General features: G+C 41.6%; 1 protein-coding gene across 2 annotated transcripts in view; it reads left to right on the plus strand.

The window, feature by feature from the left end:
* The window catches only part of AGBL1 (AGBL carboxypeptidase 1), a 508,769-nt gene that overhangs the window by 92,162 nt on the left and 399,704 nt on the right, over window positions 1-16,903 (plus strand). For both annotated transcript variants that reach the window (XM_087941340.1, XM_087941342.1), the window contains exon 6: window positions 6,493-6,530. In XM_087941340.1, coding sequence (XP_087797466.1) covers window positions 6,493-6,530 — 38 coding nt within the window. The remainder of the gene's footprint in view (window positions 1-6,492; window positions 6,531-16,903) is intronic.

Raw genomic sequence — 16,903 nt, forward strand, 5'->3', positions numbered from 1 at the left:
TTTGCACTATTTTATGACTTTTCTTGCCAACTTGTTAAATGAATCACTGCAGTTGTTAAGTTAGTAACATGGTTGTTAAATGAATATGGTTTCCCCATTGACTTTGCTTGTCAGATAGCCACAAAATGAGTTCAGGTTAGGGTTGGGTAGGAGTCGCCAACCTTTTGAACCTCAGGGACCACCAAACCCATAATTTTAAACCAGAGACCAGAGACCCTGGGAAAATCCCCCAAAAAGTCTGCAGGAAAATTTCCCACCCCATTTTCCTACTGATCGATCATTCTTTATTTGGGATTGCAGGATACCATCTCCAGCTCCATTCTCAGGGGAGAGAGGGAGACTTTTGGCTTCATACAAAGAAAGCAGCAGAAGCAGCAGATACCTTTCTCTTCCCCAAACTCTGCCAGAAATGAATCTTTGCCGGCGCAGCCTCTTGGAGCAGGATTGCAGAGTCCCAAAGACTAATTTCTGGCAGAATTTGTGGGAGGAAAATGAAGACTTTTGCTGCTTTCCTTGCATGCAGCCAAAAGCAGAAGAAAGAGGTGGAAAGAAGCAGGTGGCTTCTTATAAAAAAGTCTTTATTTAGCATACTGGATAAATTTGGGAAATTAAGATGTTTCTTTGCACGAATTTATTCCCCCATCTAAACAGTAGAATATGTTACATGAGAGAAAGCTGGCTGGCATCAGATATGGCAGGCATTCTTCTTCACCTAGTCGTTTGACATCTTATGGGACTTCGGCAAATCATTGGAACATAATCTGATTCATTTGGCATGGAGAACAATGGTGGATTCCCCTACCCATTCTTGTTCAGAGTTTGAGTGTATTTAATTTGCTAGCAGCGTTTGTCAGCCTGATTCATTGTGTATAATTCAGTCTGTAATTTGGAGAGGCTTCAAAAGTCTTTTGTCATTCAGAGCTCTGTGGCCAGATTGCTATAGGTTTTCCTTGCTCCAATGGTTTTTAGATTATGAAGAATCTTGTATCATTCTGTCAGAGAAAATGAGCAGTCAATCTGTTAAAGAATTTGTAGTCATCACCTGCCTTTTCACTAATTAATTTATTGATTAGCCAACCAAGTGAATGTATAGACAAAAATAATATATTATTTTGAGATTTTGGAATGATCCTCAAATGAGATCATTATTGGGGGAAAAATACAGAACAAAATCCAGTGTTTTGGTAAACTTTGTTTTTTTTCAAGTGTGCTAAAGTTGGCTGAGTTCACATATTTCAATGATTCATGATTACATGATATCATTTTAGTCATGGTCTATCCACTGCAGGAGGAAAGCCTCTTCTGCATGTTTCCAACCCATACGGTCCTGAGTTTTCTTTCGCCAATTGGACCCACAACACTTGTTGATGTTGTCAATCCATCTTGTTTTAGGTCTTCTTCATGGATGCTTTTCATCAAGTGGGATCCATTCTATGATTGGTCCACCTGCCATCAGTTCTTCTTGCTATGTAACCAGCCCATTTCCATTTCAATTCTTCTACTATCTTGATGATAATCGAATACTTTTGTTTTTGTTTGTTCCATTTGAAGGTCTTTCAACTTGCCTTGTAATGTTGAGCATGTATCTTTCATTGGCTCTTTGTGCCACAAGATAATAGACCAAAACCAAGCTAATCGACGAAGTCTTAATAGGATGGACCAGACTACCCGGCATGCAGGCATGCAGAGTAAGAGTTCATTCGGGATAGACTGTGACATTAGAATGGAATTGACCCAGGATTTGGCTCTCCATCATGAAGATTTCAAGCCAATAAATAATAGATTTAGACTGGGAATGAGCTTTCTGTTAATATGCTTGCATCTTACCCTTTTTTGGTCCCAGTTTCTTGTAATTTTCAGTTTGATAAATTGCAATTTAATACCTAGAATCACTCATTCTATGTTTGTGAAATATATTCTAATCCCATCAGTAACATACTCAATGCCTCAATGACTCAAATTTATCCCGGGGGATGTAATTCAATGTATGAAAAAGCTGCCAGTTTTGAGAATATTAGGCAATATTATTTGCATATTGTCTCCACTGACATATACTTTTATGTTTTCACCCCTCCCCTCCTGTCAGTAATGAAAGATCAAGTCCACATCTGAAGGTTAAATTAAACTGATTTATTGCTAATCATGCCTATGCACAAGTATTCTACTCAACTAATGGTTAATGCTTGTTAGGAGTTAGATAAGGGTCAATGGAATTCACAGGGAGTTTGGACTAGTTCACTTGTTGCTAGGTAGGTAAGGATTCTAGGCTGATCTCTCCTAACTCTGCCCTCAAGTTCTGTTACTCTTCCTATACCTCTTTTTCAAATAGATTTATAAAATAAGTACCTGCTGGAAACTTGGTTATTTTATACAGAATACTGATGTGAAGGCCATTAATAAAGTCCATGAATCAAAATTTGGTGTAGGTTTTGCCACATATCTTTCTGTTCTGTCCCACCTGTATCCACAGATGAAACTTCAAGTTATATAGTTCAAATACTTTACGTAAACTAAACCAGAGGCAGAAGATTCAATTGCTCTGTTATCACAGTCCTTTGGCAATCCTCCTAGAATCTGTCCGGCAATTCTGTAAAGTTCGTAACTCACAACGCAGTAAATCAGACGCAAGTCTTTCCAAGGCAAGATTCACTTTGTTTCCAGCAAATATTTCAAAGTCATGCGCTCCCTTATATCCTCTAAGAAAGGGCATGTCGGTCTCATTAATTAATCCTTTGCTGGACGACTCTTTTCTAATTGAGATTGATGTCTCAATCTTCTCCTAGTTCTGGCATCCATCCAGCAGCCGGCAGTTTCATCGCAGCTTGAATCCTCTGATACACTTTCCTGATTATCAGTTAACACCTGAGGTGTAATTAGGGAAGTAGTTTCAGGGGAGAGAGTGGCCTCTGAATCTTCCAATAAATCAGGCTCATATCTCGAATCCAACTCCTCTCCCACTACCTGACTCCCCTCCAAGTCACTTAATAATGCAGGCTCAAAACTCAGTGCCAGATCATCTTCCTTGCTTGAACTCAACATCTGCTGACTGATCAGGTTCAAGTCTCGGAGTCACAACATCTTTCCTCATATAAAAGATTAAGGCTGTTCCTTTAGCATATGGTCTCTTTCCCTAATGCTTTAGAGCTTTGTTTTCTCTTTTGTTTTTCTCACTTTTCAACAAACTTCCCCATACTTTACTCAATTATCCTTCCATCACCTCCTCCCACTTAGCCAGTAGTGTTAAATCAACATTCAAATTGTTTGTCCCTTGGAATCTAGAATCATGAAACAGACTTGTGACTTGGAAAGCAGGAAGATATCACCCTGCTGAGCATATGTTATGTAGAAACATCTCTAGAATGGAAATGGCCTCAGTATGGAGCTATACTGTCCTTGGGATGTCTTATTTCAAGAAGAAGACATGTCTTTAGAGGAAGACAGCTTTATATTTGGAGCTCCTCAAGTCAGAGAAGATACTGGAGCTTTAAAATCATTCTTCAGGTCAAAGAATAATAAACTCCCAAAATCTCCAATTTGGTAAGCATCTGAGATTAGAAAATCTGGAAAGGACATTTAAATGTTTAGATAATTCCTCAAGAACTTGTGATTAAGTTTTAGTTAGCTTTAGAGTGTTGCCAAGACTGTATATGATATAATTAAGGAAAACTTGGAACTCGTTTGGAGTCTTCTTTCTTGCTCCTTTCCAGCCTAGTTCCCTTAGATCTACTCTTATTCTGAAGGGAAGTCAGTTCATGGAGGGCTGTTCATGTGGTATAATAATGTTAAAAAGAGACTATGAAGGAGGAGGACTGAGAATGACCCATGATTTCTTGGTGAATGGAGGTTCTTAAATTATATTATCAGTGGGGATTAGCCCTGCTCTTTTAAGACTAATTTTGCTATTGTAACATCAGAGAATTGGATACTATTCCACTAATCCAGCTGTTGGATTTTGGACAGCAATGTTGCTACTTTTCTTACAATGTAGGTTTTATTTGGTCAAGCATCCAGAACCAATGAAACATGGTATAACAGCAATAATGCCACCATATCTAATGCTTTTGTTTTCTTCCAGTGAACGTGAAATGGCTTTTGGATTGAGTGATGGTGAAGCGCTAATGTTCTTCTCCTTTCTTTGCTAAAGCTGCCTATATCTTGTTCCTCATTTATAATCTCCATTGGGCACAAGGATGTCAGTCTTTACTACATGTTGATTGTGGTAATAGATGTGCCAGTAGGTGGCATCCCAATGCCCAAAATGGTTAATATTGCATTAGCCAACTCTCAATAACAATATGGTTGTTATCTCTCCCTCCAATGACAGTGATCACACCCCTGTTTTTCAACCAGCAAAGTTCCAGCAAATTGCTAAAACTAAAGCATCAACCCAACTGGCTCTTATATGTTATTCATTTGCTTCTAGGGCTCCAAATATTTGTGTGTATAAAACATGGAAGGAGCAGTAGCCTTGGAACAGTAGATGTTGGTAGGAAATGCTAGAATCTCAGTTCTTCTTGGCTGTAGAGTGGACTTGCAATGAGAAATAATTGAATGGAAATGAAATATTTATTTTTGGCTGCAGCTCAATACTTGGGCTGGTGCCAAAGTTAATGTGAATCAGTACAGATTTTGTTTATAAAGAGATTTGAAAGGTATATCAGTTTCATGCTGAGATTGATTCCAAGTGACTTCATGGACATGGGGACATAGTTCTCTTAGCTTGTTACCAGCTATTTCTGGGATATCCAAAAATATCTTATCCATCATTGTGATTTTGGTATCTTGCAAACATTTGTTTGCCTCTTACATTGGTTCTCCCTTATTCATATGTTGATTGCTAGGTACGCAATCAAGAACACTCTTAAGATGAAACAATACAGCCAATCAAGCCAAATCAGAAATAGGTCCACAAACACTGACAGGTGGGAAAAACTGCCCCACATAAACTACCAGCAAAGCCAGCTCTGATGTTATTATCTATTTTGGTAAGAAAACATTTGCAAGGAGAAAACCAAGCTCAGCTAACACAAAGTCCCCAACATCCCCCATTAATTTGTTTCCATTAACCAGTCTAATGATGATGATGTTATCCAGTCAGTCATGTTCGATTCTCGGTGATTCTGTAGGCCCCACATTTTCCAATCTTGCACTACTTTTTTGAGCCATTCCATGCTCTACCTGGTGTCAGTGTTAATGGTGTTCAATCACCGTGTGTTCTTTGGTGACCTGGTTTCTTTTACCACTAACTCTTCCTAGCAGAATTGCTTCCTCCAATGAACTTCCCTGCATGACATGGCCAAAGCAAGTGAGATGCAGTTTCGTGAGATGTTGAAATTTTTTTGTAGTTACCATCCACATTTTTGTTAGGCACAATCTTGCCTATCTTTTGAGCCCAAATGAAGCATGTTTGCTGGAGTGGTTAAAGGCACTGAAACCCCAAATTCTAATCTTAAATTACGAACAAAAGCCAGCTGAGTAACTTTGGGCCACTCATACACTCTCAGTTCTAGGAACAAGGTAATGGTAATCCATTTCTTAAATGTTGCCAAGAAAACTGCATAGATCTGATTACTAGGGATCTGTCAGGGTTCACTTGACAGATGACCATCACAACAGATACAGCTCTTATAGCACTTTGCAGCCTTTCTTTATGAAGAATGGGGAAGGGGAAAGGGATGAATGAGAGATGAATGGTGTTGAACTGCTGAGATCCCATTTTCACTACTCAGATACCTTTTAAAAAATGGCCATTTCAAAAACAGTTTAATGTTGTTGATGAATAGAGCAACTGGCTGAAACATCAGAACACTAGTTAATTTGAATTAGTTATGATAGCAGGGTTGCTGTATTTGTGGGGCTATCACAAAGGAAAGGGGTTCAGCCTGTTTTCCAAAGCACCTGAGGGTAAGACAAGAAACAATGGATGGAAACTAATCAAGGAGAGAAGCAACCTAGAACTAAGGACAAACTTCCTAATGGCAAGAACAAGGTGCTCCATTACTGAAGGCTTTTAAGAAGAGACTGGACAGTCGCTTATCTGAAATAGTATAGGTTTCCTGCTTGAGCAGTGAGCTGAACTAGAAGGACCTCCAAGGTCCCTTCCAACTCTGTTATTCTGTTAATAGCTAAGCCTAGATTTGATCTGACAACTAATGCCAAACCAGCAGTAAAAGGTGGCAAGTAATAGAGAGAGATAAGATATAAGAAACTCTTAATAATAAAATATTGCCCCAATTACTTGGACATTTGTACCAACTGCTCACCGCAGATCAGTAAAGGCTCTGGGTCTAATTGTCTCATGGAACCAAGCATTAAAGATGTAGCCTTCCAAGTCCACAAGAATGCAAGAATAAAACCTTTTCTTTGGAGCTCTTCTATCAGTTTGCAGTTGCTAGGAGGGGAACCACAGGAGACATTAGAAAGCCAAAGGTTACTGAAATTATGGAAGAAATGATATTTCTCTTTTTTTCCCTTCCCCTCTTCTCTCTTTAGGGCAGCAGTTGAAGCTTTGGCAGCTTTGCTGAAATCAAGTAAGTGTTTCTACCTTTCTCATATATTTTTCTCCCTACACACAGTTTCCTGTGCTGTCTGTCTACATAGAAATGCTCTCATTTCTATAAAGTTTCTCCATCACTTCCCTCCTTCATTCTAATTAGGATCACTCCTCTGAAGCTGCAACAGGACAGTGAGACTGCAAAAATGCAGTGCAGAAGGCATGTGATGCTTTGAACATGTCACACTATATTTACCTTTCTTTAGGGTACAGAATACGAGATATAAAAAAGAAGAAAGTTGCCAAGTTGTCAATGCCACCTCTAAAAGGGCAGAATTTATAGTGTAGTTGTTTCTCACATCTACCGTATTGTTTTCTGCTGAATTCAGAGAACAATTTAGGGCAGGAGAAATGCTTAGGATTTAGACAGCCCAATGTGGGTGCTGTTGCAAAATGGTGGTTGTGATTAGTTATTTGTGACAGAAGTCAAGTTAAGGTTGATTCTTGGTTTAGCTCTTTCCTTTCTGCCAAGAGTTTCTCTACTTACAAATGTATTGTTTTCTTATTCCAATTCAAGGACTAAGATCTATCACCCTTGTTTTATTTTGCAAGAATGCCTATAGGACATATGAGGGCTCGGGGGCATTTTCATAAGTAGGGATGATGATAAGTAAGAAGGATGCTGTTAGAATAATTAATCTACGGCAGAGAGTTGTGTAAGCAACAGCAATATATTGTCTATTTTGAACAGATTTCTAGTTTGAATCATACTTAAATTGTAAATTCTGTGAAATGTTTTTCTTCAGCATCTTTCAATAAGGCTTCTAACTTAATTCCTGGAGAACCTTTTCCCCAGTAATCCTTGACATTGGGAATATTATTTTTCTACAAATAATTTGAGGTGCAAGGCTAGAAATATTGGAATGGTTCTTCTCCAAAAACCATTCCAATATTTAATATGAATTTGCTAAGGATGGTTCAGCCTCTAGCCCTAAATAATAAAATAGAATGGAATGGAGTTGGGAGTGGAGCAGAGAAGATCAGAGTAGAATAGAGAAATCTTTATTGGCCAAATGTGATTGGACACACAATGAATGTTTACAACACACAAGCTCTCAGGGTTGATATATATCAGCAACGGTGTTGATGTACTCCAGTATTTGATGTACCAGACCCATTAAAAAGAGGGAGTCATGGACTTTTACGTCACTGCTGCCATCACTATCCCAATGGGATCTTTGTGACTTCAAGGAGAGATGAAATGACATTCTGGAAACCAGGATATTAGCTTACCAGCTTGTGTATATCTGTATTTTATTTTTTTTGTGTGTGGATGAGGTAAGGTTCCTGGTGGCAGAGAAGGAAAGCTTTGGAGAATCACTGAACATTGCTAAGTTATGGTGACACTCAACTGCAACCTTATTTATGCAGGGTTTAAAGTATCTACTAAATGAAAAAACAGGCCCTTGCACAATCCTGCACAAAGAATGAATGTTCCCGAAGCCAGTGTTATATCACCCTGTGTCTCTTCCTCACATCCCAAAACAACTTGGGCATTTATTACCAGAATTTAATAAAGCTTTGTCTCCAACTGAAGAATGCTTTTTCTTCATCAATCTTCCTGATGGTAAATCACAAGCCTATATTTTCCTTTTCCACTCTTACTCATGAGTGCCCCTTCTTTTTCACTGCCTCAAATCCTTGCATGCACTTTGATGAGTAAAGGAATCAAGGGGAGAAGCAGCCTAGAACTGAGCAGAATTTTCCTGACAGTGAGAACAATGAGAACAATTAGTGAACAACAAAAAATACGTATTCCTTGATTTCCATCAGTGAAGTTTTGTAGTTATTTTCCCTGTATTGAAAAATTTATTTTTTTAAAATTAGGAAAAGTGTTCAATGCTACCATAAGGGAATCTCCATGGAGACCCTGCTGATTTAATGCTAGTTATATCTCTGCTTGGCACATAATGGGAACTCAAATTATTGTGTGGAGGTAGCACAAAGTGTAATCAGGCATACATTAGTGAAATTATTAGAAAATTACAACATTCTGCTTTTGTTCCTTTTTTTGTGGGCATGGGTTAGTGTTCTGTCTCACCTGTAGCCACAAGGTGAGAGTCCAAATTTCCAAAGGAAAATACACAAACAGACAGGACCAGGAACGACAGAGTTAAATTCCTTTGACTGGAGGAATCCTTGACAGTCTTCCAGAAGCTGCCTGCCAAGTCCGATAACAAACAAGACTGTAAATCAAGAAGCGAATGCTGTACGGAGAGAGTTTGCCCAAGATGCTATCACAAATAAACAAGTTGATCCGAACAGGAAGTCAGAGCTAACACGCCTCCTTATATTCCCTGAGGGGCGTGTCAGTCTCTTTTCTTTTTACGTTGTATGTCACACGTTTCTGCCTGCGTCTTTGCCTTGCATCAGACCAGCATTTCTCGGCTTGATCTTCAGCCAATGACTCCGGCACTCTCTCCTGATTATCTGCCAACACCTGAGGCACAATCAGGGGGAAAATTCTGGGGAGGGAGACGACTCTGAAACGTCCAGCAAAGCAGGCTCAAATCTTAGAGCCAAGTCCTTCTCTTCCTCCTGACTCCTGTCTACGTCACTCAACAAAGCAGGCTCAAACCTTAATGCCAGATCTTCCTCATCACTCAAGCCTATGTCTTCTGACAGAGCAGGTTCAAACCTCCGAGTCACAACAGGTTAGGTATATACACTGCTCAAAAAAATAAAGGGAACGCTTAAACAACACAATGTAACTCCAAGTCAATCACACTTCTGTGAAATCAAACTGTCAACTTAGATAGCAACACTGACAATCAATTTCACATGCTGTTGTACAAATGGAATAGACAACAGCTGGAAAGCATAGGCAAGACATCCCCAACGAAGGAGTGGTTCTGCAGGTAGTGACCACAGACCACTTCTCAGTTCCAATGCTTTTTGGCTGATGGTTTGGTCACTTTTGAATGCTGGCGATGCTTTCACTCTAGTGGTAGCATGAGATGGAGTCTAAAACCCACACAGGTGGCTCAGGTAGTGCAGCTCATCCAGGATGGCACATCAGTTGGAGCTGTGGCAAGAAGGTATGCTGTGTCTGTAGTGTCCAGAGCATGGAGGTACTACCAGGAGACAGGCCAGTACATCAGGAGACATGGAGGAGGCTGTAGGAAGGCAACAACCCAGCATCAGGACTGCTACCTCCACCTTTGTGCAAGGAGGGACAGGAGGAGCACTGCCAGAGCCCTGCAAAATGACTTCCAGTGGGCCACAAATGTGCACGTGGCTGCTCAAATGGTCAGAAACAGATTCCATGAGAGTGGTATGAGGGCCCGACGTCCACAGGTGGGGGTTGTGCTTACAGCCCAACACCGTGCAGGACATTTGGCATTTGCCAGAGAACATCAAAATTGGCAAATTCGCCACTGGCACCCTGTGCTCTTCACAGATGAAAGCTGGTTCACACTGAGCACATGTGACAGATGTGACAAGGTCTGGAGATGCCATGGAGAATGTTCTGCTGCCTGCAACATCCTCCAGCATGATCGGTTTGGCAGTGGGTCAGTAATGGTGTGGGGTGGCATTTCTTTAAGGGTCCGCACAGCTCTCCATGTACTCGCCAGAGGTAGCCTGACTGCCATTAGGTACTGAGATGAGATCCGACCCCTTGTGAGACCGTATGCTGGTCCGGTTGGCCCAGGGTTTTGTTCCTCCTAATGCACGACAATGCTGGACCTCATGTGGCTGGAGTGTGTCAGCAGTTCCAGCAAGACAAAGGCATTGATGCTATGGACTGGCCTGCCTATTCCCCAGACCTGAATCCAGTTGAGCACATCTGGGACATAATGTCTCGCTCCATCCACCAATGCCACGTTGCACCACAGACCACCCAGGAGTTGGGGGATGCTTTAGTCCAGGTGTGGGAGGAGATCCCTCAGGAGACCATCCACCACCTCATCAGGAGCATGCCCAGGCATTGTTGGGAGGTCATACAGGCATGTGGAGGCCACACACACTACTGAGCCTCTTTTTGACTTGTTTTAAGGACATTACAACAAAGTTGGATCAGCCTGTAGTGTTTTTTTCCACTTTAATTTTGAGTGTAACTCCAAATCCAGACCTCCACGGGTTACTAAATTTGATTTCCATTGATAATTTGTGTGTGATTTTGTTGTCAGCACATTCAACTATGTAATGAACAAAGTATTTAATAAGAATATTTCATTCATTCAGGTCTAGGATATCTTATTTTTGTGTTCCCTTTATTTTTTTGAGCAGTGTACTTCAATTGGTTGTTATCAGGGAAGTTTTGATTTCAATTCTTGATCAAGAAAACTAATCAATGCATATATAGAATACATAGAACCATAAGGACCCCAGCGGTCTTCTAGTCCTACCCTCTGCTTAAGAAGAGCAGGAAACCTTATACTATCCTGCTCAAATGGTTGTCAGTCTCTTGAAAACCTCCAGGGATGAAGCATGTTAGTGTTTGAATTCTGAATCTTGAAAAAAAACCTCTCTGAAAACCTCAAGCAGGCAAAGAACAAGTAGTATGTGCCAGGCTATCTTTGTTGGGGTATCAGTACATTGTGGACTTGGTGAAGAAATTCAGAATTCACAGAGCAGAGCGTAGCAAACTGCATAACTGCAGTTTGATCAATAAAGCATAGCAGTAGGTAAACCAAGTCACTGTCTGGTTCAAATTCACAAAGGTCTAATTCTTTTTAAGGCATGTTGTACTCCTTTCATGGTTATTATGAGGACCCAGATTGTTGAGGGCAATATGCTGACATTTGTAAAATGCCCAGCAAGTGCTGTAAAGTATTATGGAGCTGTACATAAATGCTACTGCTATTATAAAAGAAAAATCAAATCAGGTTCAATTTTGGATGTTTCTCCAAATCCTCATGAACAAGTTTAGCCTAAAATCGTTATTTTTAAAATATAATTTGGTGGAGAAAGAATGGTATGGTAGCATAGTGGTGAAGATGTTTGTATCCCACTCGGAAAGCTGAGAGATTATTCCTAGCTAGCAGCAGATTTTTTTCTCCTGGTGTGCAAAGAAAAATATCTACTGTGAACTTTATGTGGCGTCAGGAAGGGCATCTGGCCAGTAAATGCTTAGCTCCACCCAGTCTCCCTGACTCTACCCCAAATTAAGGGATTACATGAAGTAACCAAATACTGAATTTGAGATAGCTGTGATCTGAACTATCATTGTTTCTCATATATTCATATCAAGTAGTTTGTCTCTCACATTAATCACAATATTGCCCATTCTGGTCTATGACCATAATAAATATTTGGCTTGACTTGATTTGCAATATTGCAAGTTACAGCTCTGGACACCAGAATCTCAAGGCCAGTATGTGTGACACTTTCCATGGTTTTCGTTTAGCCTCATTTCATGAGACTAAAACATATGAAGAACGGTTGTAGGAATTGGATATGTCTAGTTTAATGAAAAGAAGGACTAAGGGTGACATGATAGCATTGTTCCAATATCTCAGGGGCTTGCCACAAAGAACAGGGGGTCAAGCTATTCTCCAAAGTACCTGAAAGCAGGAGAAGAAGCAATAGGTGGAAACTAATCAAGGCGAGAAGCAAACTAGATTGAAAGAGAACATTCTTGACAGAACAATTTAATCAGTGCAACGACTTGCATGTGAAAGTTGTGGATGCTCGAACACTGGAAATTTTTAAGAAGAGACTGGACAACCATTTGTCTGAAATGGTATAGAGTTTCCTGCCTGAGCAGGGGGTTGGACTAGAAGATCTCCAGGGTCCCTTCCAACTCTGTTGGGCTATATTTTGCAGAGATGCTTCAGAAAGCTACCTTAGTTTATATCCTATAACCTGAGCCACCATATTGTCAACGTTGTGGATCTCTAATAGAGCAGTATAGCAGCAACTGAATGGTCACCTATGCATATATTTTCCTATATTTTCTCCTATCATCACTTTGTGCCTCTGATATGAGCATTTTAAGGAAAAGGCTAGGTAGGACCTATTCATGCATTTGGAAATTTTTGAAAGAAAAATCAAGCATTTAAACAAGAGAATCTTCATTTCGGGTGTAAAGTGGCCCAGTCCAGCCAAGTCACAGTCACCTAGCTGATATCTCTCTTTAATTTTCCATACCATCTCCCTACTTATCAAATTCAATAAGAAAAACATATTTGTCTGGTTTGGCTAGGACATCACTAGGATATTTCCCCTCCTGTAACTATGGCATGAAACATAGCCTTATGGAGTTTGTGCACTTTCAAAAAAAAAGTGGACTGGGGAATCCAATTATATTATCTTTTTGAGGGACAAAAAATACAATTTAGAAAAGCTGGATATGACGATCTATTAAATGGTTTCAAAAGAGGCTGTTTTGCCAAATATCTCTTGTTTGGATCCAATGTAGGCTGTTGATTACAGAATGATATATTAATGTTGGAATAGTTACAAAAATATTAGTAAACCCCATATCAAACGGAAGTTGTATTATATAATACTGATGATTATTCGCAAGAGAAAGTCTTGAAAGAAGTTTATGGTGATAGAAGTTTGTAGGGATAAAAAAAAATTTCAACATGCCACTAAGCCAGAATGGGCTCCGCTCATTTCAATTTAAGTATATTGTATGATCCCAGACATTGAAGTTTCTAAATCATGACTAAGTGAATATTAACCAGATCACAATGACTGATGATGGTGGTGGTGGTGATAATGGTGGCAGCAATGACAATTTGATGTATACCAGCCCTTCCTCATTATCATCCTGTATTAATCTATCAGTATATCGTTGATTATTTGTAGTATTCAAATAGTTTCCTTAGAAAGCATTATATTATAAAGATGTGCTATTATTCCCATTAGATTATTAGAACATTAACAGCTCGTACATTCTATTCAACAACGCAGTTCTTCAAATGTATAGTTCAGGTTTCATTTTATCCTTTCTCAGCCAAATTTTTCTATTCTAATGTACATGCATATTAAGTAGTTCATTTATGATTGATAAGGAGATCAGCTCAAAACTTTAACAATAACATTTTCTGTGGACATTGTTTTGCTGTATTTGTTTTTCTTCTGGAGAGAACAACAGAATGAAATTCAGCACATCAAAATGACAACAGTATGAAAGAGGGAATGTCACTTTGAAAACATTGAACCAAATAACAATTAATAATATTTGATCAAAAACTATGCTTTCTCCTGTTTTAACCCATCTCATAGTTTGCTTTTATTGCAGAAGCTGCCTCTTATATAAATCTTAGCTAAATAGACATTTCACAAAGAATGTAAGAAGAGTCTTATTGCATTAATCAAAAGATGGATCCAAACTAGTATCCTGTTTCCATGGTGGCCAGTCAAATGAAATTCACATTCTGAGCATAGGCTCAACGGCATACTTTGGTTTCTCAGCATAGGTATTAACAGACTGATCACTTCTGAGATAGGATATATTGCCAAACCATTGTTTGGTTTATCCAGGGTTTATTGAATAAGGAACAAATGTGTGAATGTAGCCGACATTGTGAAAAACTATTAGCAATCTTTTTCATCTTTCATCTAAACTCCCTTAAGGTCAGTAGCCATCTTGAATGTTCATAGGAGATAATTCTACAGATCAGCCCGGTGTTTTATGATAAAGCAGTTTGTCTTCTGACTATTCCCACTGACACACCACTTGGAAGTAAATGCTTTGATCAGAGCAAAACTGTGTAGTTTTGCAAAGAAAGTAAGAGACAGGAGATATAGTAAAATTGTTTGCTTGTATAGATGTTTCATTAATTAGGACAATGTTTTCTAATGAAATGTCTGCTGGCAAGCAACCAAGTTAAGAGAGCACCAAGAATTCCGTAATTCAACTCGCTGTTACCGATACTCTGCTTTATTGGTTAATCTAAAGCTTTGGTAGGACCATTAATACCTTTGAGCCACATATTTTGTCACTCTTGTATCGAGCCAAACATAACCCTAGCTCAGTTGCTTCATATAATGATTATTCTGTTAATACCATATGAGAAATGTTGAATGTGTTTTGTTTGAGCAATGAGAGGCTGAACCAGAGCATGAGTGCAACAATACTTTATTTTACAATAAAGGGCTGACCGTGCTTGCCAAGCCTGGAACTGGCTCGCAGCAATCAGCAACCGGTTGGACCCCGCAGCCTGCTTTTATAGCTGGCTGCTGGGGAGAGCCAACCAATGGGAATGGGGGAAATAACGCCCACGTAAAGTGAGTGGACCTGAGTGAGAACTCCTTGAGTCCTCAGGACATAACACCCCTTCCCCCCAGATGCGAACATGCATAGTCCTTGAGGTAGACGGGGGGTTTGTGTTGGCGCCTGGAACGGCGCAACTCGGGAACATTGTCTGTCTGTTCGGTACCAGTCTGTGATGGTCGAGCCGGCATAGTGTCACCAACACTCTCTCTGGACTGGGCATCCTCGGGAGACACCGGGTTGGTTACTGGGGTCGAGCTCTCGTGGGTTGGATCAGGCTGGTCAACTCTCTGGGCGCTGTTGTCCGAGTTTGGGCTGACTGGAACGACCGCTGGTGCAGACTGGTCGCAGGGTATGATGTGGCTGGGCGGCGGATGAGGCAGTTCCCCTTCAACTGGAGACTCTGGACTTGTTGGCAAGGGTGCTGAGGCGCCTTCTAAGCTGGTCTATATGTCTCCTCCAGACGCGACCATCCTCCAGCCTGACCCTATACGATCTCGGCCCGGTGATGGCGATGACCTCGCCTGGAATCCAAAGTGGGTCCCCGGCGAAATTCCTTGCGAATATCGGTTCCTGTAACAAAAAATGTCTAACCCCCGACGTAGAAGCGAGGGGAGAGTCAGGGCAGTATTGTGGGTGCAATCTGTCCAATACAGTCCTCAGGCGCCGGCCCATCAGAAGTTCCGCTGGGGACTTATTGGTGACTGCACAGGGGTTGAGTGTTGGCTCATCAGGAACCGTGCGTAGTTTGTGGTGCCAGTCATCCCTGCCAAACCTAGCGAGGGCCTCTTTGGTGGTCCTGACGGCCCTTTCAGCCAACCCATTACTGGCAGGGTGAAATGGGGCTGTGAAAATGTGGCGAATGCCCAGGTTGGCAGCAAAACGGCTGAATTCTACTGATGCGAACTGTGGGCCATTATCGGAGACAATGGAGTCGGGTAGTCCATGTGTAACGAACAGGCGCGTTAACACGTTGGTGATTGCTAGTGTGGTGGTCGTGGATAGCTGCGCCACGTCTATCCATTTGGAATAAGCGTCCACGACCACTAGGAACATCTTTCCATGCACGGGCCTGCCAGATCGATATGGATTCTAGACCAAGGGCGTTGGCGCTCTCCCATCTGGTAGGGGGGTGGCGATGGGGGGAGCAGGACGGGATTCCTGGCAAATGCTGCAGGAACTTACCCAATTGACAATGTCCTCATCTAGACCCGCCACCACACGTAGCTGCGTGCTAACGCCTTCATTCTCACAATGCTGGGGTGTCCTCGTGCAGCGCCTCCAGGACTCGGGTACGCAGCGAGGTCGGAATGACCACTCGAGTGCCCCACAGTAGACAACCCTGCAAACTGGACAGCTCCTGCATGCGAGTCTTAAAGGGTGCGAATTTGTTATCGACGTTGCCTCCCGGCCACCCCCTCCTCACCCAGTCGAGCACCTGGGCGAGCGTTTGGTCTGCCTTGGTTTTAGCGGCGATGTCAAGGGCGGTGATGGGTAGGTCCAACTGGGTGATTTCAAAAATGGCGTTGACAGGAGCTGGGTCTTCAGCGGAGCGGTAAGGGCAGCGACTGAGAGCGTCGGCGTGATAGAGTTTTGCCCGGGCGGTGAATAAGTTTGTATGAATAGGCCGCTAGGAAAAGTGTCCACCTTGTCATTCTAGGGGAAAGGACTTGAGGTGTCTGTTTGTTGCCGGCCAGTAGGCCCAGGAGGGGCTTATGGTCGGTGACCAGTTCGAAGAAATGGCCAAAAAGGAATTCGTGAAACTTTTTCACGGCTGCAACAGCTGCTAGGGCTTCCTTGTCTATTTGGCTGTAATTTCGCTCCGTGGCCGAGAGCGTCCTGGAGAAAAAGGCGATGGGGGCCTCGGCGCCATTGGAGAGTCTGTGACTAAGGACCGCCCCAATTCCAAAAGGGGATGCGTCTGCTGCCAGTACTAAAGGAAGGTTGGGGTCGAATTGGATGAGCACTGCCTCTGACGTAAGTAGTGATTTGACGGCGTTAAACGCCTGGTCTTCTTTGTGCCCCCAGTGCCACGGTGACTTTTTGTCTAGTAATCTGTGTAGGGGTTCGGCTACTGAGGCTTTATGGGGCAAGAAGGATGCATAAAAGTTTAGGAGCCCCAAGAAAGCTTGTAGCTCCGTTTTGGAGGTCGGTGTGGGAGCTTCGTGGATCGCCCTAAC

This window comes from Pseudonaja textilis, chromosome 13, assembly GCF_049901715.1.
Source record: "Pseudonaja textilis isolate UNSWEBS1 chromosome 13, rPseTex1.2, whole genome shotgun sequence".
NCBI classification, from domain to species: domain Eukaryota; kingdom Metazoa; phylum Chordata; class Lepidosauria; order Squamata; family Elapidae; genus Pseudonaja; species Pseudonaja textilis.